General features: G+C 46.6%; 2 protein-coding genes across 4 annotated transcripts in view; one reads left to right on the plus strand and one right to left on the minus strand.

The window, feature by feature from the left end:
* Positions 1 to 3,891: 3,891 nt before the first annotated feature.
* Positions 3,892 to 25,045, minus strand: MCFD2 (multiple coagulation factor deficiency 2, ER cargo receptor complex subunit). 2 transcript variants are annotated; one of them, XM_079791709.1, is made up of 5 exons: positions 25,017 to 25,045; positions 24,001 to 24,105; positions 7,937 to 8,097; positions 7,062 to 7,221; positions 3,892 to 5,366 (listed from the first exon to the last, which is right to left on the minus strand). In XM_079791709.1, the coding sequence occupies exons 3-5, from the start codon at positions 8,083 to 8,085 to the stop codon at positions 5,235 to 5,237; spliced, it is 441 nt and encodes a 146-aa protein (XP_079647835.1). In that variant the 5' UTR covers positions 8,086 to 8,097; positions 24,001 to 24,105; positions 25,017 to 25,045; the 3' UTR covers positions 3,892 to 5,234. The 2 variants fall into 2 exon arrangements, with proteins under 2 accessions (XP_079647835.1, XP_079647834.1); XM_079791708.1 differs by lacking the exons at positions 24,001 to 24,105; positions 25,017 to 25,045 and adding an exon at positions 13,548 to 13,645.
* TTC7A (tetratricopeptide repeat domain 7A) overlaps positions 24,852 to 26,829 on the plus strand; it is a 106,150-nt gene continuing 104,172 nt past the window's right edge. For both annotated transcript variants that reach the window (XM_079791691.1, XM_079791692.1), the window contains exon 1: positions 24,852 to 25,170. In XM_079791691.1, coding sequence (XP_079647817.1) covers positions 24,987 to 25,170 — 184 coding nt within the window. In that variant the 5' untranslated portion in view covers positions 24,852 to 24,986. The remainder of the gene's footprint in view (positions 25,171 to 26,829) is intronic.

The following is a 26,829-nucleotide window of genomic DNA, read 5'->3' on the forward strand; positions in this document are numbered from 1 at the left end:
ACTTATATTTAGAATCACATCAGACCATATTATAATTACTTCAACTATTAAATATATGAGAGAAGGAAGGTCTATTGTATTTAACTATTTTTCTTTTTAAAATTTATTTTCATTATAGTTGACGTATTGTATTAGTTTGAACATTTATATACCTTACGGATAAGTCTAGTTATTCATTATGTTGTTATTACTGTAGTATTGATTATATTCCCTATGCTGTACATTACATCACATGACTTATTTTCTAACTGGCAGTTTGTACTTCTTAATTCCCTTCCTCTTTTCCCCCACCTCCTCCCTCCTCCCAACTTCCTTCCCCACTGGCAACCATGAGTTGTTCTCTGTATCTATGAGTTTCTTTCTATTTTGTTTTGTTTGTTTTTGTTTTTTAGATTCTACATGTAAGTGAAATCATCTGGCATTTGTCTTGCTCTGTGTAACTTATTTCACTTAGCACAATACTCTCTAGATCCATCCATGTTTTCACAATGACAGGATTTCATTCTTTTTATGGCTGAGTAATATCCCATTATATATTGTTCTTTTATTGTTCCCTTTCTGTTTAAGAACTTCCTGTAGCCATTATTTTAGGGTAGGTCTGCCGGTGAGAAATTCTCTTCATTTTCCTTTGCCTAAGAAAATCTTGACTTCCCCATAATTCCTAAAGGATATTTTCACTAAATACATGATTCTGGATTGAGGATTCTTTTTTTTTTCAGCACTTGGAAGCTGTTGTGCCACCTCTCTCTGGCCTCCATGGTTTCTGATAAACTGAAAAATATAACCAAATAAAATAACCATATTTCTCTTATAGGTAAGGTATTGTCTCATTCCCACTACTTTCAAATTTTTTGTGTCTTTAATTCTCAGAAGGTTGACAATGATGAGTCTTGGGGTCGATTTCTTTGGGCTTATTCTCTTTGGAGTTTGCTCAGCGTCTTGAACCTGTAGGTCTTTGAATCCCTGTTCAGCTCCTGCCTCCTTTTCCTCCACTTCTGGGATTCTGATGGCGGGAAGAATATTAGATCTTTCGTTTCAGTCCCACAGGTCCCAGAGGCTCTGCACATTCATGGGTAGTCCATCTTCTCTGTTGGTCAGATTGTAGCTTGATCTATCTTCCAGTTCACTGATTCTTTCCTCTGCCCCCTCCACTCCACTGAGCCTATCCAATAACGTTTTAATTTTGGTTATTTTATTGGTTATATTTTTCAGTTCTCAAATTTCTGTTTGGTTGTTCTTTATATTTTCTATTTCTTTGCTGAGATTTGGTTGTGGTTTTCTCTGTTTGATGCATGGTCATAATTGTTAAAGTTTTTTTTTTTTTTTTTTTTTTTTTTTATCATGGCTGTTTTAAAACCTTTGTCCAACAATTCTAACATCTGTTACCTCAGTGTTGGCCTCTTTTTTATCCTTCAGTCTGAGATGTCCTGGTTCTTGGTATGATGAGTGATTTTTTTATTGAAATCTGGACATTTTTGTATTATGTAATGAGACTGGAACTTATTTAAGCTTTCTGTTTTAACTGGTTTTCTGACATCACTCTGGCAGGGGAAGGGAAGGGTGCTGCCTCATTACTGACAGGTGGAGGGAGACGTCCAGACTCTCCACTTGGCCTCCACTGACACCCAAGGCCAGGAGCTCCTCATTACTGCTGGGCAGGGGTGGGAGTTTGCACACTGCCCCCCACCCCCAGCCCCCGCCATGGTCTTCCACACTGCAGTGGAAGGTGGGCCTGTTATCCCTGGGCAGTGGTGAAGGTCCTGACCCTCCACTAGCCTCCTCTAAACACCCAGGGGGGAAGGGGAGGGGAGCCCAGGTCCAGGTCCCCTGTGTGCTCTCCACTGACCCTGTTGGCAGGAGACAGGGGGCTTGTGAATGCCCAGGGCGTGAGGAGAATGCAAGTCCCGGCTCCCTACTTGGCCTCCTCTGGCATCACCTCACATATAGGAAGGCGGAGGGGTGCCTCATGACTGCTTGGCAAGGGTGGAAGTCCAGGCTCCCCAGTCAGCCTTTGTTGGCAGGGCAAGATTCCCCTGCAGGGTTTGGCCGGAGTAGAGGTTATTGTCTAAAAGTTTTCTGCCTTGTAGGCTGGCCTTTTCTTCATCCTTTGGCTAGAGAAAGCAGGTTTTATTTCTTTCTTTCTTTTTTAACGTCTGCTCCTTTTGGCATTTCTGGGTTGCCGGCTTCCTTAGCTCCAAGTCTGAGAATATATGAGAGAGAAAAAAAGACAGGAAACTTACCTCCATATTGTTGCTTAGGTCCCAAGGCCTCTAGCCAGTCTGACTTCTCTCCACCTTTCAGTCTGCTTATGTTTGTCTTATATATAATGTCCCATGGTTTTGTTGTGCTTAGAGTCCATCTTGCCAGAAGCAGAAGTCCTATAATTATTTAACATCCAAGAAGTTCAGACATCACATTCATGGTTCCTGCTACTAATTTCCTGATGGATATTTGGTTAGGTTCTTGTGATAATGAATTCCCCCTTGAGGTCGAATGTGATTTAGCATGCTTTTATTGGGCAAGAATATTTGTGTTCCCCTCAGAAACTTCAGGGGAAGTCTGGCATGTGACTTTATAAAAGAAAAAAGCTTTTCTTTTTTCTCTTCTCCGTAAGATATTGAAATCCAGAAACTAGACCAGAGAGGTTATATGACAAACAATGGATATTTATTAGATCCATGCCCCTGAGGAGTCATCAATTTCTTTGTCGCTCTCCAGCTCATTGAGGGCGGGACTAGGCTCCTCAGCAAGGCTGAGAACAGGTAAGTTTGTGTTTAGCACCTACTCTGCCAGGCACTTACTAGATGCTTTATATATTTTTCATTTTGTTAATCCTCGCAGCCACTCTGTAGGTGTATTATTAAAGTTATTTTTTACATGAGAAACTAAAGTTCACAGAGTAGCAGGCCTAGGGTTTCAGCTCAGGCCTGCCCAAGTCCAAAGCTTGTGCTCATATAAGGCTGACTCTTTGGGATATATTTATCTCCATTTTAGAGATAAGGAAACTGAGTACAGAGGTGTTTCTAATACATTCTGAAAAACCCTTGATGTGAGCTATGTGAAGGCCGAGGCCTCACGGAGGGGATGGGAGGGGAGGTAAAGGGGTTTTCGGAGAAAGACTAATCATGCTGTGTCCCTAAGGTCACAGGCCCCTCGCCCACAAGGGAGACTTTCTATAAGGAAAGGCAGACTAACAGGACCACAAAGGCCAGCGGGGAATCATTACCAATGGCAGCCAGCTACGCAGGGGGAAGGTATCTATCCTGTTTAATGGGATGACTCTGCCTTCTAAGGATCTGCTTCTCTTCCTCCCAGTGGCCTCATTGTCCCCCTTCCTAGCTGCCAACAGTATGAGGTTCCTCCAACCATAAGCCCACTCACTAGATCCGTCCAGAGGGCAGCTCTGGATGAAGGGCCAGTGCAAGATCCAAGGATCTTGAGGGGCAAAAGGCAATGGCAACTTATTTCCTTGCTTTTCAACTGGCAGAACAAAATGTTATTTCCAAAAAGCCAGGGGGACTGTACTTTTTGCTTGGGCCTGGGAGGCTTGCAATAAAGCTATCTAATTAAATTTTCCAGCAAAGAAAGAATAGTCACCAGACTCAAGGAGAAAACACTGTGTTTTCCCAAGCCAGAAAATGTTGTCATAATCTGAACTCGGCCAGGAAAAAAAGGTCCAAAAAGTGATTTCATTCAGAAGAAAAAAAAAAATGTCTAAAAGAGGAAAGTGACTGAATACTGGGAATTGACCCCTGCAAAAGCAACGGTAGAGGCAGGGAGGGTCACAGGTCCTGCACTAGAGCAGGCGCATGTAAACATCTGCATCAGATAAACAAAGCCTTCACGTGATGGCAGAAGAAGCCTATTAGACAAAATCAACGGCCCTTTATTTTGTTTCATCAGTTTTATTGGTCATATATCCAGAATTCATTATATAAATCTTTCAAAATAACTAGGTTTTACAAGAATAGTTTATAATTCAGCTCTGATTGCACAAATACGTGACACAGGAAACCATTTTTACAAATACATGTTTTCTTATAAGAATACTTCAATAAAGAAAATAAGTCTCTATACATCTTACAGTAAATGTTATGCAGTTTTCCCCCAGTCAATCATCATTTTATGATTTTCTATCACAGTATGTCCATCACATCCAATACACCAAATCACAATTTGCTGCTACTTCTCACTTTCAGCTATTATTGAGACTCACACTGTTGAGAGTTTTTAGGCTTCTCTTTCCAATCTTTCCTGATCTGAAAGAATTCACATATTTAGGCTAGAAGGGGTCATTTAAACAACATTCCTTCTAAATACAACTTGTATCAGGTTAATTACTGTGCCTGGTGAATGATCTTTTCACTTGCACTTGGCTACGGCAGCTAGTAGTTTTACCCCCGCTGTATCAAGCAGAAGGAAAAATCCTTGCATGCCTACGTTTCTAAACTGCAAAAGCGAAACTCTAGAAACAAGAAGTTAAATACAAATATTAAGAAAGGTAAAACATGTGCTATTGATTAGAGAACAGATTTAAATTCAAGGTCTCTCCCAGGTTGAAGAAGACATGAAAGAAATAAAAGTATAAGGATATGGCAGTAGTTTCATAAAATATTGAAAAACTGAAAAAGGTTAATCTCTTAGGTCAGTGGTGTATCATATCCAAGTGCCAGAAGATACAGACTCTGGCTAGCTGAACTCAATATCTGACATTCATGTGAGGCTGTGGCTTTGAAATAGCTTAATCAATACTCACTTGCCCAAAGCAAGTAATCATTTAAGCCAGGGAACTTTACAGAATACTGACCACGTTTTCCTGAAGAGACAGAACCCACAAGGGGGAACATTTGGCATTGATTCCATTCCTTCACTGTTACTGAAAAGTGTGTCCACTTGGCAAAGCTCGTCTTACTTTTCAGGTAGCATGAATTAAAACCAAGAGAACAGCAGTATTCTATAGTCCTGTTCCTGAGTCCTCAGCTCCAATTATCCAATACTCTTACAAAGACTCTTCAATCGAGCCCTTGTCCAACAGGAGATTTAACAGTACTTGGGGACAACATGTCCTATTTCTCTTGACTTCTCTTTCTCACACCAGTGTCACACTTGCTACAGGTTTTTACCAAAATACTTCAGCAGTAATTGGAAATGAATTATTCTGCATTACTGAAAGTGTTCAATCACATTATAATGGGTCACATTTGCATAATAACTAGGAGATGGTCAAATAATGTCTACTGTAGTGATTTTGCAAATTCAGCATAGTCGATGTATCCATCATTGTTCTTGTCATCGTCTCTTAAAACACCATCTATTAAGTTAATCAGTTCCTCTTCGCTCATTGGTGGTTCTTGTTCATTCCCTCCCTACAAAATTTAAATGAGACAATGAGTTGGCACATTTTACTGGAAGTGCTTAGCCAATTTCCAAAATGATCATGCTCATAGGTGTCTAAAAACTCCTTCAATGTAGTACGTGGCTACTTTCTAGGAATCCACAAACTATATATCAGATATAATCAATTCATAATATTCTAATTTAGAAATTATATTTGCCACTTAGAAGAAAGATATAATCAAAGTAGGCCCTTGCTTATTTATTTGAAAAATTACTTCTCATCCTTTTCTTATTACAAAAGTCATCCATGTTCACAGTAGAAAACTAGATATGTTTATACAGAATTATGTGTTTCAGCAGGGAGTGGGGGTGGGCTTCAGGAGTTCAATGGGGGGTGGGGACATATGTAATACTTTCAACAATAAATTTTTTTTTAAAAAAAAGAATGATGTGTTTCACAGATTCCAGGGCCCACAAACCCATCCTAGAGAAAAGCTTACAGCTCAGGCCTCCCGAGGACCAGCTCTGGGCACCATTTTCCCTGATACAGTAAGAAACTGTCCACCTGGACTAGACCCTGGGGTGAGAACAAGAGGAAGAAGGGCCGAAACCGGTTTGGCTCAGTGGATAGAGCATCGGCCTGCGGACTGAGGGGTCCCGGGTTCGATTCCGGTCAAGGGCATGTACCTTGGTTGCAGGCACATCCCCAGTGGGGGGTGTGCAGGAGGCAGCTGATTGATGTTCTCTCTCATTGATGTTTCTAGCTCTCTATCCCTCTCCCTTCCTCTCTGTAGAAAATCAATAAAATATATTTAAAAAAAAAAAAAAAAGGAGGAAGAAGGCCTGCCGACCAGAGCAGACCCTGTGCCAAGTGCTAAGCTATCGCTGTTCACATCCTGTGACAATTCTTCCTTTGGCACCTCTCCCATATCTACCTTTCCTCTCCTATCGCCACCATCACCCTCGCCTGCCAGGACTCTGAACCCATTCTTCTTGCTCATACCAGACTCTCCTCATGCCTATCAGTCGGCCTCCCACAGCAAAGGATGTTCCAAAACACTGCTCCAGTCACACCATCTCCAGTATGGAGCTATTAGCTCTCCCCACGGCCTTCAGAGTCAACCCAAACCTGCTCTCCTGCTCACCAACGTTGCCTCCCCTCCTCTCTCTACACTGCAGTGTGCAGAGCAGAACAGGTATTAGATCTGAAGACAAAAGAGCTCGATTTCAGTTTCCTCCCCTCTAAAATCAGGTAATAACAATGCCTGCCCCTGCCTTCTCAAAGGCTGTTGCAAAGATCGGGTGAGATCTCTAACCTACTTAAAAGTGCTTTGCAAACTGCTTGGTTTGCAGCACTGTACAAACCCTCCATTATTGCTGAGCCCCTCGGTCCCTTAGTTCCCCATTCTTCTCAAATAACATGACGTCTTCCCTGCTCTGCATTTTGAACATGTTTGCCTTTTGGGTGCTGGTTTTCAAACTCTGGTATGCAGCAGAAATGCCTGGAGCTCTTGCTAAAGACACAGGCCCTGGGGCTTCAGCTGTAGCAGGCCACCCTCTGCAAGAAGGACCACTAAATAGGAAGACACAGAACAGAGTGGCGAGCAGAAAGAAGAGAAGCAACAATTATCGCACTGGGCAGCACGGGTCATCAAGACGGGGGACTGAAGTACCAAAGGGAGGCCTTACCGCAAGGCTGCCCAGTGCACCACTGCCTGACCTACCTCCTTATGGACATGAGTGATGGCTGTGGAAAGTTCTAGGCCGTCAAGCAAATTATTGCCGTCATAATCGTGCATTTTGAAATAATGGAGCTGCAGTTCTTGTGGAGACATCTCCGCCTCGGGTTTGTTGATGACACCTTCTAGATGTTCCATGATATGCCTAGAAACCAACGGTTAGACTCAGACCACTTGGCAGGGACAGCGGGATCAGGCCGAAACCTTAAGGACTCCTAAAAGTTCAAATTTTGAAACTCATCCATTGAGAAACAGGGGCAGACCACACTCAAGGATGGCAGGTATAGGCAAGGCCGTGAAGGGAGCAGGAATAAAATAAAACACTGCATCTATTATGCTGGCAAGAGTATGAGTGATTATTTCTCTTTATTACTAGAATGTTGTTATAACAGTTTTTGAGGCTATCAATTAAATTTTTTTTTCTTTTTAAAGCAATTCAAGGATAATAGAATGTAAGGTGTAAGGCTAACTGGCCCAAGACAAAAGTTGCAACAAATGATTCAATGTTTGTGCCAGTAAAAAAAGAAAATGGTCTTGTCGCAGTCAAGAAACCTTAGCTCTATTCTGGATTCCACCACCACTACTGCGTGTGTGTGTATGTGTGTGTGTGTATCTATCTATCTGTGGTGAAAGACAGAATGACTTCAGGTAAGTCATTTATCCCATTTGGGCCTCAAGATCCTCCACTAGTGATATGATGATGAAAAAAGGAATACCTGACTTACAGGTAGATATAAGGAATCCATTACATCCTTGAAAAATGTAAGCAGAAGGAAAAGAGGACTGAGTGTGCCATGGCAGCTGGCTGCAGCTGCAGAGGAAGGGGAGCCCCCTGGCCACGGCACTGGCTGAATACGTACTCTTGGTCGTGCACCGTGTGCTTATCCAGCCCCATGCTGCCGGGATGGGAAGAACCGGCCCCAGGCTGCTCGGCCCTGGTACCTGAGGCACAAAAGGCCCAGAGCAGGCCGCACAGGAAGGGGGTTCTGAGCAGCTGTAGAGATCTCATGGTCGCTGGCACCTGGGAGGTGGGGAACACAGAAGATGAACGTGAGAACATCAGAGCTTAAGTTCTTTCAAGACTCAAAACAGGGTGCTCCTGAGAAACCTGAGAAAGGAGCAAAGTTGGGGAAGAGAGTATGTTAAACGGACTCCAAGGCCAGCTCTGCCACTAGTCCACTAGACTCCAGGTCCCCGCCACTCAGATGGACAGGTCTATGCCACTTCCTGAAGCACCTCCAGAAGGCCGAGCAACTCACTGAGAGCGTCAATGGGTTTGAGGATCATTCCTGCCTACAAGAAGCTTACAGTCCGGTGAGAGCAATACTTCCTACCGAGAGGGCTAATAAAGGCAGAAAGTGAGGTGTCCTAAGGACAGATAAACCCTCTGAGAGTTCACAGAAAGAAGTTTCCTCTGGGTGAGGGAAAATCAGGGAGTGCTGACAGGCATGGGGACTTCAGCTGGGCCTGGATGGATGAGTGTGCTATGGACCTGCCGGGACTGAAGGACTAAGGGAACGGTGGGAGTAGAGTGGCAGGTGCAGCGAAATGGGAAAGAAACTCCAAGTGGTTTAGTTGGTCCGGAGCCCAGAGAGTGTGAAGTAGGAACAATAGGCTGCCAAGGTTGACCAGGCAGGACTGAACATCACTGGGCAGGGTCGGCCAAGGGGACTGAAGTTCCTGGGGATTCCCGAGTGGGAGATGAGATCGGAGCTTGTCTTCAGAATGGCTCCACTGGCAGCACAGTAGGGAAGGTACTTAGTGGAGCAAAGGCAGTTGAGGGAAGGGGTGAGGTGGGTCAGTTCAAGGCCAGCACACAGAAGAAGACATTACCCCCTGCCTCGTCCACTTTCAGGGCTGTGACAGAGGCAAGTAGTTTAACCATGTGAAAGAGCTTTGGAAAGGAGGGGTACACAGAAATAAGGATTCCATCAAGTACTCCTGTTGGCTAGACCTGGGATTGTGGTCAACAAAAGGAAGACAGTCAGCTACAGAGCAAGCTCCCCGAGGTCGGGAGTGCTTTGTTCCCATCAACATCCCCCACCAAGGCTCAGGCAGGGCTTTACTGACTGTTAAACTGCAAGTCCTGGTCCTTCCTGGGGCTTATGGACTGACCTCAAACAGGAAGGGGAAGGACAGCCAGGAGACCTGCACACCAATACAAAGAAAGCCCCGACTAACACATTCACTTCCTAAAAGGCAGTGCAGATTCTGCTGAATAATAAGGGCCAGTAATTCCTAAGGGGCCAACTGTAGCCACAGCCCCAAACCTATAGCAGTAAAGATAAAGCACAGCTACTGGTCATACCCTTCCGCATGCTACACACGGAGCTCAGCTCCGAAGCTCTGCCATCTCTACTCCCTGTACCTGGGCTGGGAAGTAGACGTGTTGCAGCCCCCTCACCCATCCTAAAAGGAAGGACCCTGGAAAATGCCACTCCTACCACATTTAGGAAAATTTTCCAAACCTACGTTGCCTATCAGCAGTATAACCTCCCATGGCCCCCTCCCTAAGGGGACAATAGTCAGTGGGATGTATCACTTAAGAGGGTGAAAAAGCAGCATCTAGTCTTATTACTAAGGAGGGATGCAATATGTCAATAATTGGAAAAGATGTTCAATATATATCAAACAAAAAACAGGCTGCAAAAGTCTGTAAAGAAAAATTCACTTTTGTAAAAAAGAATGTATGTAGCCCAGCTGGTGTTGCTCAGTGGTTGAGTGTCGGCCTATGAACCAGGAGGTCACAGTTCGATTCCCTGTCAGGGCATATGCCCAGACTGCAGGCTGGATCCCCAGTAGGGGGCGAGCAGGAGACAGCTGGTTGATGGTTCTCTCTAATCATTGATGTTTCTATCTCTCCTCTTCCTCTCTGAAATCAATATATATATATAAAAGTATGTATATTTCACACACAGGACAACTAAAAATAAAGATTATCTTCTGAGTCATGAGATTAGTAGTGATTTTTATTTTTACTTTTCTATTGCTTCTAAAATTTCTACTATAAACATGTTTTTTGTTTACAAATCTGTATTTAATGTAACTCATCCCATAATTTTGTTCCAATGTTATATGGCTGGAATGAAAAAGGGGCTTCCAGTTCTCATTTCTAGAAAATAATTCGAAACAGAAGCCACATTTCCAATTTTACCAAATAAAAGTGTCCAGACCCTGGTAAGGCCCCTGCCACTGTAGCTGGTACCAGAAAACAAGGTTTCGAGTTACTCTCAGCAGTGACTGCACAGGCCGGAACAGAACACAACAGTGTTAGAGTTCTGGACAGGAGGGATCAGAGTCGGAGGCCAGCTCCTCCCAAGCCTTTCAGACTCCTACACCTTAAAGGCCTCTTTCTCCAGCAAGCCTTCCTCAATTTCAAGCCTGGCGTAGGCGCTCTTCCCATATGCTCCTGAGTGCGTCCCTTCAGCCAACAGCTGTGAACGTGGTCTTGAACAACGTCCAATTCCTGTCGGTGCCCTTTGCTGGACTGGGCTTTGTGAGGGTGGGGACTGCATCTACATTCCTAGCATCCAGCACAGTACAGGGACAGTCCTCAGCCTGTGTGCCATGGTCCCCGTGGGGGGGGGGGGGGGGGGGGGACGGGGCGGGGCGAGTCCCACTTTACGAACATGATGCCAAGTTTTGATGTCAATGTAACTGAACATAAAACTACTTTGTTTTTTAAGATATCTATCAGATAGTTAAGCTAAACGATCACTAAACCCATGGCACCATTTCCTATAACTATGTGGTTGGAAACTCAGTATATCAAATTGGGAGAGGGGGAGGGTTCTATTCAAAGAAGACCAAAGTGATTAGTAGTATAATAACTATGGGTCCAAATGATCCCTTCTTCAAGGGAGGCAGAATAACGGCCAAGAACCATTAATGCTGAGCATGTCCCATCGTGGTTTGCTGCTGCAGGTTTCTAACTACAGGCATACTTCGTTTTGTTGCTGAGCTACCTAGCCAGGGCTTTTGCATAACTTTTTTATGCAGTGGGAATCCAAAAAAATTCACGTGACTCACTTTATTGCGAAACTCGCTTTATTGTGGTGGCCAGAAACCAAACCTGTAATATCTCCAAGGTATGCCTGTATTAGATCACAACAAAAACCAAATCTATGAACACAAAGGAGAAACTCTCCCTCCAAGTGCTGTAATGACAGCAGGGAATCTGACTGCCACCTAACACTTTAAACTGTCACATTCGAAAAGAAACATAAGCAACTCCCTTCCGTCCCATGAACAAGTTGCATCATCCACACTCCAACCACTTAGTTCAAGGCCATGAGCAAACAGCCGGACAGATAAACCCCAGGAGCTGGACTATTTTGAGAAAATGTAAAGGCCACGTTGGAGAAAAACCCAAAGGAGGAGAGATTTCTGAAAGAGATTTCAGAATACAACCCATGCTTTGAGTCATCCTTCACGAGGAGAAGCCGCAGGCCTGGGAGTGCAGCACCTGACCATCGCAGGCCTGGGATCCCGCAGTGCTGGGACCGTCCGAGTTCCCCTCGCTGCATCCTCTTCCAGTCCCAGAGCATCGCTCCCTCTGGTTCCATCTGTCTGTCCTCCCTCTTCCTTCCAGGCCCAGTTCATAGTATCATCTCTGGATTCTTCCAGCCAAGATCAATTGTTCCCTCCTCTGACCTCAGTCTGCAGCTTCTCACGCTCATTGTGGCCTTAACATATGGTCACATATTGTCCTCCTTTTGTTTTCCTTTTCTCCTCCCGCTCTGTGGCTGGGAACCTGTCTTTTCTGTCTCTTCTCTTCCCTATTGAATGTATCACCAAGTGCTGAGCTGACCTGCAGGTAGCAGACCTTCAGGTCTGAATCAGAGCAGTGGGTCTGGGCCTTAGGTATGTTGTTCCCTATCAGGAAAGATCTGGCCGAAGCTGGAAAAACAACTTCCCTTGGGAGCCTTCCCACCAGTGATTTGGCCTGGCCCCCCCACCCCTACCATTGTGTAGTGTGGAGCCAGCCTTCCTCCCAGAAAGCCCACAGCAGCTGTGAACAGCTTTTCTCTCACACCAAAGGCCCTCAGTTAAGAATCCAAACTCAAAGCAGCCACACTCACCAACATCCAGACATCCTGTACCCAGAGTCAAAGCCAAGGAAAAACTCTGATCGGTACTTCCCCATTTAAAACTTCCATGGGCCTGGACTGAAGATGAGAAAATAACCAAGTTCCTAGGCCAAAGAAACCTCTACCGGGCTTGGGGGTTGAGGACAGATTCTGAAAGTGCAGGCATTTGATAACTGGATCTATTTATTCATTTTGGGGGGGCCCACGGAGCTGCCATGCCTATGCTTCATTTATATATTTAACTAACACACTCTTTACTAACGGCCTGGTGCTGCACAAGGTGCTAAGGACAGGACTACGACGGAGACAAACTCCACTCGCACAGATTACAACCTGTGGACCAGTAAGACCCTCAGCCCATAACCTGGAGTAATTCGTTAAGGACGGGGAGGACTTTTTTCCAACCAAAGGATAGCACCTCAGGGGGAGGGAACATGATGTAGCAGACACCTGAGCCTGGAAGGAACTTGGTCTAACCCAGGAGCTCAACAGTCCAATATGGTTGGAGACTCGGTATAGTAAGAGACTGATGAGTTAAGAGTAAAAAGAGGACAGGCAAAGAAGCGGCTTGCAAGCCCTGTTGGAGAGCGTGGAAGAGCAATGAGAAGCTACTAAGAGGTCGGAAAGGGAATGGTGTGGTGATCAGATGTGAGTTTTAAGACCATCACTCTGGCTTTCCGGTACAGAACAAGCTCCAGAGGATCAACAAAGACATGCAGGGGACCAGTCAGGAGCCTACGGAGGTATTCCAGGGCAGAGATGACGGCGGCCTGAGCCAGCTGGAGCAGAGCCTGGGAGTGGAAAAGTGGACGTATCCAAGAGAGATCTGCGATGGATCCGATATGGGTGGTAAGGAGCACAGGGGGTGAGAATGACGCCCAGGCTGTGGCTTGGGCACGGGGTGGGTGGCAGTGCCCGTGCCCAGATAGGGAACACAAGAGGAAATCACCTTCCCTCGCCTTCCCACTCCCGGGCATAGCCAAACCAAGCTCGCCCGGCCAGGCAGGACCTGCTTATTCTCTCTTCCAGGAGGAGATGGGGGGGGGGGGGGGGGCGCGAGGGTCGGAGGAGAGGGGGTGCCAGCGGAGATCGGCTCCGGCGGGGCCCATCTGGCTTCACAGCCCCCGGCGGCTGGCCCCGAGAGAGATGCTCTGCTTCTAAGCCGACTAAGCTTCCCGAGGCGGCTCGGGGGCTGAGACCCCCACGTAGGCCCCTCCAGCCTCTCCACCTGAGCCCGACGCCCCAGGACCACAGAGGGGCGCCGGGACCCAGCCCTGCTGAGGACCCCTGGGCGCCGCCCCACGGACCTCCTCCCCCCAGGGTGGGGGACACGGGCCTCACAAGCCGCGGCCACACCTGGGCTGCTCCCGGGTTCACTCACCCTCGCGGCCCGCAGCTGCCCAACTTTCCCAGACACGCAGCGACCCCGCGTGAGCCTCGCCAGCCCCCGTCCTCAGCGCCTTTCCCCCGGCCCCGCCCCCGAGCTGCCGTGCGCAGGCGCGCTCCCTTCTGCCCCGCCCATTGGCGCCGCGAGGCCCCGCCCCAGCCCGCCGCCCGGCTGGATGTACGGCTCGGGAGATTCCACGTGTAACGGCCCGAGGGTCGGGCAGACGCCGTTCTTCCTGCTTCCCGAAGGCGACACTTGGCTGCAGCCCGGTTCGGTTGGCCTGAACACCCAGGGGCCCGGAAGGTTGCTAGGCGGGCCCGGAAGGTTGCTAGGAAACCCCGAGGAGCGTAGACCCGCGCAGGACGTTGAGGGGCAAAACCGTTGGAGCGGACGCCAAGGCTGGCTCCAGCCCCGCCTCCACTTGCACTGGCAAATTGGGAAGAAAGATAATCGGAATCCTAAATCCTTTCCTAATGAAAGGGCTGGAAGACGCTGCAGCCGGCCTTGCATCCTGTGTTCCCAATACTCCGCTTCCTCAATTCCACAAAGCCGTCTTCTGCAACACCTACCCACTCACAGAGGAGTCCCACCAGGGCTGTGGGTGGCCCGGTTCAAATCCCACCTCACCTGCGCCGTTCGTGAAATCAGCTGCCATCTCAATAGAAGGCAAGCATTAATAACGATAAAAAACACACGCCTATAAACAAAAGAAACGAATAGATAAGCCCTGCATAACCCTGCCCTTACACCTTTCCCTCCATACAAGACTGTCCTTCAGTGAATAGCTATTGACCAGATGGGTAACTGAATGTGGAACTGTCATTTATTAAAACCTTTCTCCCATTTGGCTCTGTAAAGACACACAATCATTTTTCACATGAGCCTGGATTCAGAAAGAGAGAAAGGAAGTGCTTAAGTAAATGGTCCCAGAACCCTCACTGCAGTTGGTTTTAGCAGATCAGTGCCTTGAAAGTTAGCCACGGCAACTGCCTTAAATAGTCACTTATTCCTCTAGTCTCTGGATCCACTCTGTTCATCAGTTTATTTTGTTACTAAGATTCCACATATGAGTGCGATCACGTGATACTTGTCTTTCTCTGACTGACTTATTTCACTTAGCATGATACTCTCCAGATCCCTCCATTCTGTCACAAAGGATAAGAGTCTTCTTTTTTTACTGCTGCATAGTATTCCACGGTATAAATGTACCACAGTTTTTTTCAGTCTCATCTTCATCTGAGTTTGAAATCTGTCTACCCTATCCCAGAGAAAAGTCCTAGGATCCCAAAGTCCCTGAAGAAACCTTATTAATGCAGGACCTCTTCTCTTTTCCTTACTCTGAAGTTTTAGTTTGATATAATTCATTTTCCAGTCCTGCATCTGCCATCCATCTATTTTTCCATTTGCTCATTTGATCAATAATTCAGTAATATTTCTTGAGTACCTCCTATGTACTGGGAGTTACTAGAGATACAAGTACAAATAAGACATGATCTCTTTCTTCAAGAAACTCAATGTCTCTTCTCCAAAGAGGACAAGATGGCCAAGAGGCATATGAAAAAATGCTCAATGTCACTAATCATCTAAGAGGTGCAAATCAAAATGACAACGAAGTACCATCTCACATCTGTCAGAATGCCTACCATCAACAAATCAACAAATGACAAGTGCTGGCGAGGATGTGGAGAAAAGGGAACCCTAGTGCACCGTTGGTGGGAATGCAGACTGGTGCAACCATTATGGAAAACAGTATGGGGTTTCCTCAAAAAATTAAATATGGATCTGTCATTTGACCCAGTGATCCTACTTCTAGGAATATATCCTAAGAAACCTGAAACACTCATCAGAAAGAATGTATGCATCCTTATGTTCATAGCAGCACAATTTAGAATCGCTAAGATCTGGAAACAGCGCAAGTGCCCATCAGTAGATGAGTGGATAAAAAAGCTGTGGTACATTTATACTATGGAATACTATGCAGCAGTCAAAAAGAAGACTCTCTTACCCTTTGTGACAGCATGGAGGGATCTGGAAAGTATCATGCTAAGTGAAATAAGTCAGTCAGAGAAAGACAAGTATCACATGATCGCACTCATATGTGGAATCTAAGTAACAAACTGATGAATAGAGTGGATCCAGAGACTCGAAGCGTGGAACAGAGTGCGGAATCTCAGAGGGAAGGTGGGGGAGGGTGGGTGGGCGGGAGGTAATCAACCAAAGACCTTGTATGCATATATGCATAACCCATGGACATAGACAATAGGGTGCTGAAGGCCTGGCTGTGGGGGGAGGGGGGGAACAGGCTGGAAGGGGCCAATGGGGAGAAAGAGGGGGGCATATGTAATACTTTCAACAATAAAGAATTATTTTTTAAAAAAAGCTCAGTGTCTGATACCAATGCCTCCACTTCTGCAGATCTCAACCTCTTCCCTCTCTTGAATCACCTATTGTTCCCTCTCTAATAAACCATTCCTATCGTCAAATAACCTTTCCCTCTGGTGTCTTCACTACCACACTAATGAAAACCGCAATCTTCATGCAAATCCAATGGTACCTTCTCCTCTTTTTCTACTTGCCCTCTCCGTGCTGTTCATCACAGCCAACCACTCCCACTTCGAAAAACATCTCGGGTTTTCTGACATCATGCACTTCTATCTCACTGGCTTTCTTTTTTTTTTTTAAATCCTTACCTGAGGACATGCTACGAGACAGGAAGGGAGCGGGGGAACATGGATATGAGAGAGAAACAATCAGTTGCCTTCTGCAGGTACCCAACCAGGGATTGAACCTACAACCCAGGCATGTGCCCTGACCTGGAATAGAACTGGCAACCTTTCGACCTTTTGGTGCATGGGACGATACTCCAACCAACTGAGCCACTCTGGCCAGGCCTGGCTATTCTTTCTAGGATTCTTTTCACTGACTTCTCATCTTCTGTTCCACTTATGTGAAGGTTCTATCCTGAGTTCCCACTCCCCTTATGTGATTTCATCTACTTTCTTATGAGCTTAGCTTTCCAATTAATAGAAAGCTTGATTTATCTTACCATAATTTCAAGATGTTTTGAAAGAAATGTAAATATATTTATGAAACATATTCATGAATAAAAACATTCTAGAATATGTTGAATATGAATGTTTTGAATTAGAATATTGGAGAATAATACCTGGAAGAATAATAAAAATATTCTATGTGGTATTCATAAAAAATACCTTAGTAGTCATTGGATATTTTCAAGAGTACTCTAAGTTTTTGGTAACTTGCACATTTGGCAAATTGGGGGGTAGCATGGACATTGAACTAATTGATCCTTCCATAAATTGACCTTTAGGGATCTGGGCTGCTTCTATTCAGCTTTCAGTATTTTTTTTTAAACAGGTCAGTTCAGTGCACTGTACTTGTTTTTTTAGTAAAATGTTGACACATGCCTGCTCAGAATAAATTAACTTGATTATATCACCTGTAAAATGGCTTGTCTCCTGCCTTCCCCCAAAATCCCCACCATTACAGTTTATTGTTCTCTAAGCAAAATTATTGTTTTCTCTTCTTGACCCAACATCTAATAGTTTTAATAATATAAGTGAAGGGGGGTGTGTGAATGAATCAGTTAATCAATTTTAAAAGAATGGTAAGCTTTTTAAATTTTATTTCTCACAGTGACACCTATTAACCTATACCTGAAATTCTTATTATAAATATACTGAAGGTTGCAATGATGGAAATGTAGAAAAGACGGGAAGCAACAAGAGAAACATGTTTAATGTATTGAGTATTATTATTTTTTGTAAGCATTGCAGGAATTGAACATTGAAAAGAGCTGAACTGTAGGGCACAGACCATGTGAAGATTTAGTGCAGAGATGAAAAAACATAAATTGTAATGAAGCATCCATCTTATATGAAAACTGCTGTTTGAAATTTTAACCCTGCTAATTGGCTTCTGTAAATTCTTGCTTGCTAAGACTACTCCCACTTTAGAGGGGCCATTAAATCTTCCCCAGACAAGCTTATCAGTGCTGACTCCAGGCTAGGCCTCTGGTTGAGGTCTCAAGGCCCAGCACATACGGGCTCTTTAAGAATTTACAAAAGGGGCCGGAAACACTCCATATTTGGGAGACAAAGAAGGTAAAATCATATAAATAGGGAGAATTCCTGCATGTTGGGGCCCAGAATTTGAGATACATTTTCCTCTGGACCCGCGCATAATAAATGTAACTCCATCTCTCTAAGTATTGCTTTGTTCTTCTTCGGTTTTCTGTAACAGTAAGAGCTGGGAGGCAGGGTGAGGCTTCACCGAGTAGGTGAGAGTTGAGCTGGAGCACTTGGGCATTCAGTCATGAGACTGGGACACATGGAGGCCGTTAGCTAAACAAACACAATGATCTACAGGTTACAGTCTGACTGTTCACGATATGAAAGTCTCTTCTTATAGAAGGCATTTTTCATGATGATCATTTTTGCCTTTCTAAGATTTAATTTACAAAATTTCAATTGACAAGGCACTTTTCAGCATCATAGCCACTGCACGGACAGAGGCCGTTACTCACTCTGGAGTTCTCCCAGCCACAGTGCTTACTCCAAGAATTAGTTCAAGCCCTATCCGGTTTGGCTCAGTGGATAGAGCGTTGGCCTGCGGACTGAAGGGTCCCAGGTTCGATTCCGGTCAAGGGCATGTACCTTGGTTGTGGGCACATCCCCAGTAGGGGGTGTGCAGGAGGCAGCTGATCGATGATTCTCTCTCATTGATGTTTCTAACTCTCTATCCCTCCCCTTCCTCTCTGTAAAAAATCAATAAAAAATATATTTAAAAAAAAAAGAATTAGTTCAAACCCTCTCCTCAGTCATTGGTTGATTCATTATTCTTTGTAAGTGATTAGAGGGATAAGTGTTTTTAGGGTCTATGGTACACTCGAGGACCACCCTGGACATGGAGAAAAGGAACACATTAAAATTAAAAGGGATTTCTTTTGACAGAGCATTCTTTTTCAGAAAAGGGTAAAGGTTCGAATGATAAAAAATGATCCTTCTGGAAGAATATTAGAAGCTTCCTTATAGTCAAAGAATCATCCAGAGTGTTTATATGAACCTCTTTGTACTGACTGAGGGCTCATCCTCTAGTGCAGCGGTCGTCAACCTTTCGGACCTCACGGACCACCAGTGGTCCATGGACCGCCGGTTGGCGACTGCTGCTCCAAAGGTTTCCTTAGTGCTTGAAAGTAGAGATGTTGGTCAAGAACTTTGGTAAACTATCATTTAACTTTCCTGTGGAAATAGATGGTACTCTGATTCAGTTCTTCAAGGCAAAAAAACGTGGTGGGATGGTGGAGGGAGAGATTAACTGGAGAACTTATATGCATATATTCATAGCCCATGAATGTGAAGGCCTGGAAGGGGTGGGTGTGGGATGGAGGTGGCCAATGGGGGGACATCTGTAATACTTTCAACAATAAAGATTAAAGATAAACTTAAAAAAGAAAAGAAAAAAGGAGAGACAGCATTCAGGAGTAAATCCTGAAGCCGACCTGACCTTGGCTCTCCCTCTTATCTTTTTGGGAATGGCCTTAAGCCAGAAATAGAGACTTTAATATGCAAGTAAAAAGTGGAATGGAAAACAGTGCTATGATCAAAATCTCTAAAGAGTCTATATTGAAAGAGCTCTAGAACTAAGAAACTAAAACAAAGGAAAAGAAAAAAGTTATCAATGAAGGTGTTCCATTTTCCATTCTATTCTTCTGAAACCTTCAAGGGAACATTTCTCTAAAAATTAAAGGACAACGTTACAACTTTTTGATTGATATGGGCACAATAATATCCATTTTAAACCTGAACACTACTTAAGAGTCAACAAACTATTCCAATCATGCATCTAGTTAATAATCCTCATGGCACCTTCTCCAGGTCCGCCCCCCAACCCCTATAACTGTCAGCTTTGAACCTTTTTTTTCTTTTTAGCCTAGAATCTTTAACCAAAGAGTTTTTCCTTTGTGACACTCATTAACTTAATAGCAAGGGATTTACTGTGTGAATGCTCTCCTGATGGTCTCCTCCCCCCAGTCCCAGAGGACGTCTCTATTCATAATGAGGTCCTGGCTAATTTGGATATTGTTGTACCAGTGCTCTTTTGTGTAGATCAAGCACAGGTTGAAGCTCTTTTGTGGGCAAACAATTCTAATGATATTCTTCCAGACTAAACTCATCAAGGTTCAGAATGACCTACTTAAACCTTTACCCAAATTTGCACAATAGCCTCTAAAACCAGGTGCTAAAGAAGGAATAAAACTAACAATCAAAAGCCTGAAGGAGAAAGGAGCCTTCATATCTCCTCCTATTGTGCCCATTGAGAAACCCAGCAGGCAAGAATATAGATTCAGAGCAGGGAAATAGCGGCAGATTAAGTGGAAGCTACACTGACACCCTCCCCGGACCAGACTTAAATTACAACTAAAATACAGAAAAAATCATCTTGAATAATAAATTGAAAATTAGCTGGAGAGAACCCCATAACCAAGAACTGAACGTGGAGACCACACAGACACTGGTAGGAAGTGCAGAGGCCTGAGAGGGCTGGCAGGGCTCCCACAGACAACAGCTGACGTTCTGGAGGGACATCTCAGCTGTGGGGGGTTCCCACTGATAACTCGGAGGTCTAAACCCCAAACTGGGCTCCTCAGCCCGGAGCACCAGAACTGAGAAAGGTACCCACATAACATCTGCTTGTGAAAAACAGTGGGGTTTCTCTCTACCAGGGAAAGATGGCTGGAAATGCAGGTACCCTCTTTAAAGGCCCAATGAACAAAATTTTGTGTGCAGCCACTCACCTTGTGCTCCGGCAGGGAAGGCAGAGTGGACTAGAACTGTGTGAGGGTTTGGGGCCTTGGGGTTAGAGCTTGGAAAGCCCCGTTTTCCAGTGCTGAGCCATTCCCTCATATTGCAGAGGACATCTTTCTCAGGTAGACATTTACCACCCAGGCAGCTTTTGCCTGGGGCAGGGGAGGGGCAAGCAATGGTTCCACACTGTTGGAAAATCTCTTGCCCCACCCTGTGGAGTCTACGCCCTGCTGTGGTCTACAGCCTGAGGCAAATTCAGACTGAGAATAACAATCAGACTGTAGGCAGGGGCAGATCTCTGGAAGCGTTGAGTCTTTGCCTGGTCTCCTTCTGGACCTAGGGCTAGGAAAAGCAGACCCTGGTGCATATCTTGGTCCTTTCCAAAGGCACCCTGCCCCAGCAGAGGGAACCACAAGCTGTGGACTGCTGAGAGCTCCAAACAGGGTACTCAGGACCAGTCACAAATTATCTAAATGTGGATGAAATGGACAGATTCTTAGAAAAATACAACCTTCCAAAACTGAATCAGCAAGAATCAAAAAACCTGAATGGGCCGATAACAACTGATGAAATTGAAGCAGTAATAAAAAATAAATAAATAAATAAAAATAAAAACCTCCCAGCAAACAAAAGCCCTGGTCTGGATGGCTTCACAGGGAAATTTTACCCAAACATTCAAAGAACTAGCCCAAAAAATCCAGGAGGAAGGAACACTTCCACCCTCTTTTTATGAGGACCACATGATCCTAACTCCAAAACCAGATAAAGACACTTCAAAGAAAGAAAATTACAGGCCAATATTCCTGATGAACATAGATGCTAAAATCCTCAACCAAATATTAGCAAATCAGATCCAGCAATATATTAAAAAGATCAGACACCAGGACCAAGTGGGATTTATTCCAAGAATGGAAGGCTGGTACAATACTCGCAAATCAATAAACATGATACATCACATAAACCAATTGAAAGACAAAAATCGTATTATCATATCAATAGATATGCAAAAAAGCGTTTGACAAAAATCCAACACCCATTTTTGATAAAAACTCTCAGCAAAGTGGGAATAGAGGGATCATACCTCAACATGATAAAGGCCATATATGGCAAACGTACAGCCAACATCATACTCAATAGGTAAAAACTGAAACCGTTTCCCCTACGATTAGGAACAAGACAGGGATGTCCGCTTTCACCACTCTTATTCAACATAATACTGGAAGTCATAGCCACAGTGATCAGACAAGAAGAAAACATAAAAGACATCCATACTGGAAAGGAAGAAGTAAAACTGTCATTGTTCGCAGATGACATGATATTGTACATAGAAAACCCTAAATACTCCACCAAAAAACTACTAGATTTAATAAATGAATTCGGCAATGTAGCAGGATACAAAATAAACACCCAGAAATTGAAGGCATTTTTATACACCAATAATGAATTATCAGAAAGAGAAACTAGCCTTAGCCAGTTTGGCTCAGTGGATTGAGCATCTGCCTGTGGACTGAAGGGTCCCAGGTTTGATTCCGGTCAAGGACACATGCCCAGGTAGTGGGCTCGATCCCCAGTAGGGGGCATGCAGGAGGCAGCCAATCAATGATTCTACCTCATCATTGATGTTTCTATCTCTCTCTCACTCTCCCTTCCTCTCTGAAATAAAAAATATATTTTGAAAAACTAAAAAAACAATTCCATTTACCATTGCAACAAAAAAATTAAAATATTTAGGAATAAGCTAATCAAGGAGGTAAAATTTACTGTTAACTTTTTCCTTACCAAGGCAAATAAATAAAGATTTTTTTTTTAAAAGACCAATAGCTTACTATAGCCTCTCTTGTGATTCAGTGGCAAGCAACTCCCCACCTTGTCTGGGGTAGCAGGTATACTAGTAGCATTTTCCATTGTCTTGTCTTGGGGTCCCCTTTAAACCAGATGGTCCCTCATGCTGTATCTTTGTTGTCCTGTGAAAACATTCTTCAGCAAGTTGATTTACCTCCTATGGACTTCATTACTTCCTCTGAGCTCAGCTTCATCTGATCAGCAAGTTATCTTGGCAGTATTTTCAAGGTAGCAAGCAGTCTTTATCAGAATAATTTGTCCTAAACTCTCACCTAAGAGATTTCAGATTAAACAATCAAAACAACCACCACCCTTTCTATGTGCCTTTGATTTGGGCAAATGTTACTAATTAGTCATGGTTGTTCTTTGTTGTGCGTATAGTCTCTTACCACCCCCCAAAAACGCTGGTCACTAGCAGGCTGGGATCTTATCTCTGCTGGAGAAGAGCCACGAAGGCACGTGTTCCACAGTATTGAGGAGCAGCGCATAAGTTTTTTGTTTATGTATTATAAAAATGTATTTGAGCCAAACAAAGGATGCACCCAGAAGCAAGATCTCAATAGACTGAGATAAATTCTTCTCATCGTAAGTTCAAACCATGCCAAGTGCAAGGGATGTTCCTCCCCACCTCGGCCCATGCCCACACGAATATTGGAACGCCTGTCAAAGAAACAAGCAGCCATTCGCCTTCAGCTAGTTCCCTGGAGTACTGCAACCTGGGGGGCAGGGTTGGCAAAGGGCTGCAGAAAAGAGGGAGGAGAGGGAGGAGGTTTTCTTTTCCAGAAAGATTGCCTCCTGCTTATCAACTCTGCTTTTCTTGGTCTGCCCCAGGCCTGACTCTGGGGAATGCCAGATCTGGGGTAAATCACAGGGTGTACTCAGGCCACCCTCCCCGGAAGGACATGCTCAAATCGTTCTCCTAGCAAAATCCGGTTCTGGTCCCTAGCAAGGGCAGCCAAGGGTAACTAACCAAAAGCCAGCTAGAGGAGTTGACAGTCGTAGGCAAGGAGGAGTGGATGTTAATTGAGTCAATTCTAACTGCCGGCGCTGTCCCAATTTCTCTTTGCTTTTCTCCCGGATTCTGGGAGATCAGGACAGACCCCAGGTACTCAGCACAGCCTCCAAGTTCAGGAAACCCTGCCTGCCGAGCAAGGAATGGAGCTACATTTGGAAATGGAGAGAAGGGTATCTCGGAGGATGGGGTGGGGGGCAGGAAGACTGCCTTCAACTGCTAACCCCCGTGTGGCTGCAGCGCCCAGGGCCCAGTGGGATGAGCACCAGGAGCCCGGGCTCCTCTTGACAAAAGCCTCCCCACGTTTACAGCTGTCCAGAAGCGCGAAGCAGTGGCTCCTAACATTGAGTGGCCATGCTCACTCTCAAGGTCACGTGTCCGGCAGTGGGCAAGACCTACGTGAGGGGTCTTAGGAGTCTATACTTAAAAGCTTGCCCTGACTCCGCTGTTTTCTGGAGTCTTCACTTAAATACAGGGAGGGTTATTTTTGTTTGTTTGTTTGTTTGCTTTGCTTTTTGTTTTGGTCTTACTGTGATTTTATGCGTGATGGCCTCAATCCCTACACAAGATTAAACCGAGGCCACCCCGGAGGTGGGGCCACCAGAACCAGTATCAGGCACAGGGTGTGGGTCTGCCCCTCCCTCCAGGCCACCGTGTCATCCTTTGAACTTCTCAGTACCCCACAGAGCCAGACAAGGCTTGCCAAGAGCTCAGGACAGCTTTGATCGCAGTCTTTAGACACCAGAATTAAGAAATAAATAAATACCGAGTTGGAGAAACAGCTTAAAACCTTTCAGAAATCCAGGGCAATTGGATTCTGCTGAGAACAGTCGGTTAGTGTAGGGCAGTCGAGTTGGAAAGAGGAACTCCGCTGTTTAAAAAAAAGGAAAGAAACAGTTAAGTGGAGACGTCCCTAGAGTCGAGAGACTCCAACCCGCCTGTTTGCTCCCGCGTACCCCGGGGGTGGCGCGCAAGGCCCGCGCGTTCCCCGCAGGGAGCAGGGCAGGACCCACGCGGCGGAGGCGGGTTTCCGGGGAGGCTCGCCCTCGGAGTTGGGGACTCCCGGCCGGCCGGCCTCTCCTCGGATTTGTGACGTGTCGGGGGCAGCAGTGGTGACGGAGTCCTCACACAAAGCCGGAACGTCGGGGCGGGGGTCTCCCAGGCCAAGAGCCGCCATGGGTTGGGAAGGGGGCGGGCAGCGGGGCGCCCCCCGGGCGCCGGGACTCCGCCCAGCATTAAAGTGAACGCGGAGTCCGCCGCGCGGGCGGCGGGCGGTTGGCGCCGGGGCGGCCGCGAGCGCCCCTCGCGAGCCTGGCTGCTGTGGCCCCGCTGGCCGCCGGCGCGCCCGGCCCCCCGGAGCCGCGCCACGCCCTCGCGGGGGTGGAGCGGAGGCCAGGGGCGGGCCCGCAGCTGGAGGCGCCCCGGCCCGGGGCGGGGGCTGTGGCAGCAGCTGCAGCAGCGGCGGAGGCAGCAGCGACAGAGGCAGTTGCAGCTGAGGCGGAGGCTGCTTCTGGACGCGTCCGGGCCGCGCAGCCGGAGCCCCAGCCCGGAGGCGCCGGGCGGTGCAATCAGTGCTGCTGCTGCTGCTGCTGCTGCTCTCCCGTCGCCGCCTGGGCCCCCGCTGCCTCCGGGGCCCCGGACGCCGTCCGCACCCTCATCGACCCCGCCTGCGTGTGCGCCCCAGCCGGGACGCCGCCCCCGGCCGGGTCTCCACTTCTTGGCCGCACCTTCCATGACAGCGCCCGCGCGAAGATGGCTGCGAAGGGCGCACACGGCTCCCACCTGAAGATAGAGAGCGAGCTGGAGCGCTGCCGCGCCGAGGGCCTCTGGGACCGCATGCCCCAGCTGGTCCGGCAGATGAAGGCGCTGGTCGTGCCCAGTGGCGGAGGCAGCCGGAGAGCCCTCCCGAGCGCCTTGTTCACCTCTCTGGACACCGGTGAGTGAGGCAAGGGGCCGGTTCGCTAGCTGGAGCGCGCGAAACGCGCCTCCTCCTCCAGGAAGTGCGCCCCGACTGCCCCAGGCCGCCGCCGGCCGTCTTTGGTATGACTCTTCCTGTAGGGCTAGTCTTGGGAGTGCCCGGGCAGTGAGGACGGCTTTCCTGCCCCTGGAGAAAACTCGTGCAGGTTGGGTGCTTTGGGGGAGAGAGAGGAACGTCTTTTGCTCTCTGCCCCTTAGGATCATGTGGGCAACTCCATCTATTGTGAAATGGTGGTACGGGCACGTGTCAGATTAGGGCTTGGGCTGGACTCTTGCACCACCTTTAAACTCCCATCAGGTGAAGACTGTGTGTCTCCCCATGCCTTCCCTCTCCTTCCCCCAAGTCAAGTTGACAGCGGAGCTCTGTCCACAACAGACCTACTTGGAGGCGTTGATTTTCACGGGGGGCGGGTGGGGGGCGGGCGGGGTGGTGTTGGTGGGGGGGGGGGGGTGAAGTGTGAAAGAGGCCTGGTAAGCCTCAGTTTCCTCGTTTGTAGCCGGGCTCGGGACCCTTCGAGCCCTGGCAGCTCGTGGCTTTAGCAGTAGGGCTGGTGTGGCTGGGCTGGGCTCCTGGGTGGGAAAGTACCCTGATGTGGCAGTGGGGGAAACCCCGCCCCCGTCTCCAACCTCAAATCCTGCCCCTGGTGCCTTCACCTCCGCCTGGAGAGCGCTCTCTGAGCCCTATCTGTGAGCACTTCAGAGCACAGGGGAAGGAAGTAAATAAACACAGTTATAAAGGGTTTTAAACACTGCCTGTGGAGGGGAAGGAATGATAATAATAGTAATAGGAATAGCTAACACTTACCTAGCACTCACTGTGTGCCAGACACTGTCCTGAGCACTTTAATCACTCATTAATTCCTCCCAACAACCCAAGAAGCAGGTGCTCTCGTTTGCCCCACTTACAGATAAGGATACTGAGGCACAGGGAAGTAACTTGATCATCCAGTTGATAAGTGGTGGAATCAGGATTTAAACCCAGATTTCTGAGCACATCCTTTTAATCACTTGTATTCTTACCTCTCAAAGATGTGTAGCACCAAATCCCAGCCTGAAGAGCTGCCAAAATGGACAGGGAGGCAGGGAGGTGGTCAGAGGGCAATTGTGCATTAGATGGTGGGGCTCAGGAAGTAGCAGAATAGGTACTGACCTCTGACAGTGGAAAGGGCAGAATGTGTCTGTCCAATGAGGGGGGAGGATAGAAGGGGGGGCTAGGTCACAGGGACGGACAGTCAGGTAGAACCTTTGAGGTAGTTCTGAGTGTGGCAGGGCCAGAGCTGGTGCATCTATGGGAGAAGCTGGTGAGCCCCCCCTTTTTAGGGCAGAATAGATAAATTACAGGTTCCCCTCTATCCCCTGTATGGGTGATGTAGAATAAGTCTGGCGAGGGTGGAAAATGGAAAGTGACCCACACAGAAGGCATTGGGGTCTTCTCAGAGGTATGGGAATGTGAGTCAGGTTGGCACTGCGGAGAAACACACTGGGACCGGGACAGGAACCAGGCCTCCTTCAGTCCATACTGGGCTGTATTTCCTAAGCTATTCTTTAGAGGTCTCAAGACATTGAATGTTTATTCATTGGTATCCCAGAAAGAAAGAGTTTAGAGAGCCACACAAGT

Source organism: Cnephaeus nilssonii, assembly GCF_951640355.1.
Source record: "Cnephaeus nilssonii genome assembly, chromosome: 15".
NCBI classification, from domain to species: Eukaryota; Metazoa; Chordata; class Mammalia; order Chiroptera; family Vespertilionidae; genus Cnephaeus; species Cnephaeus nilssonii.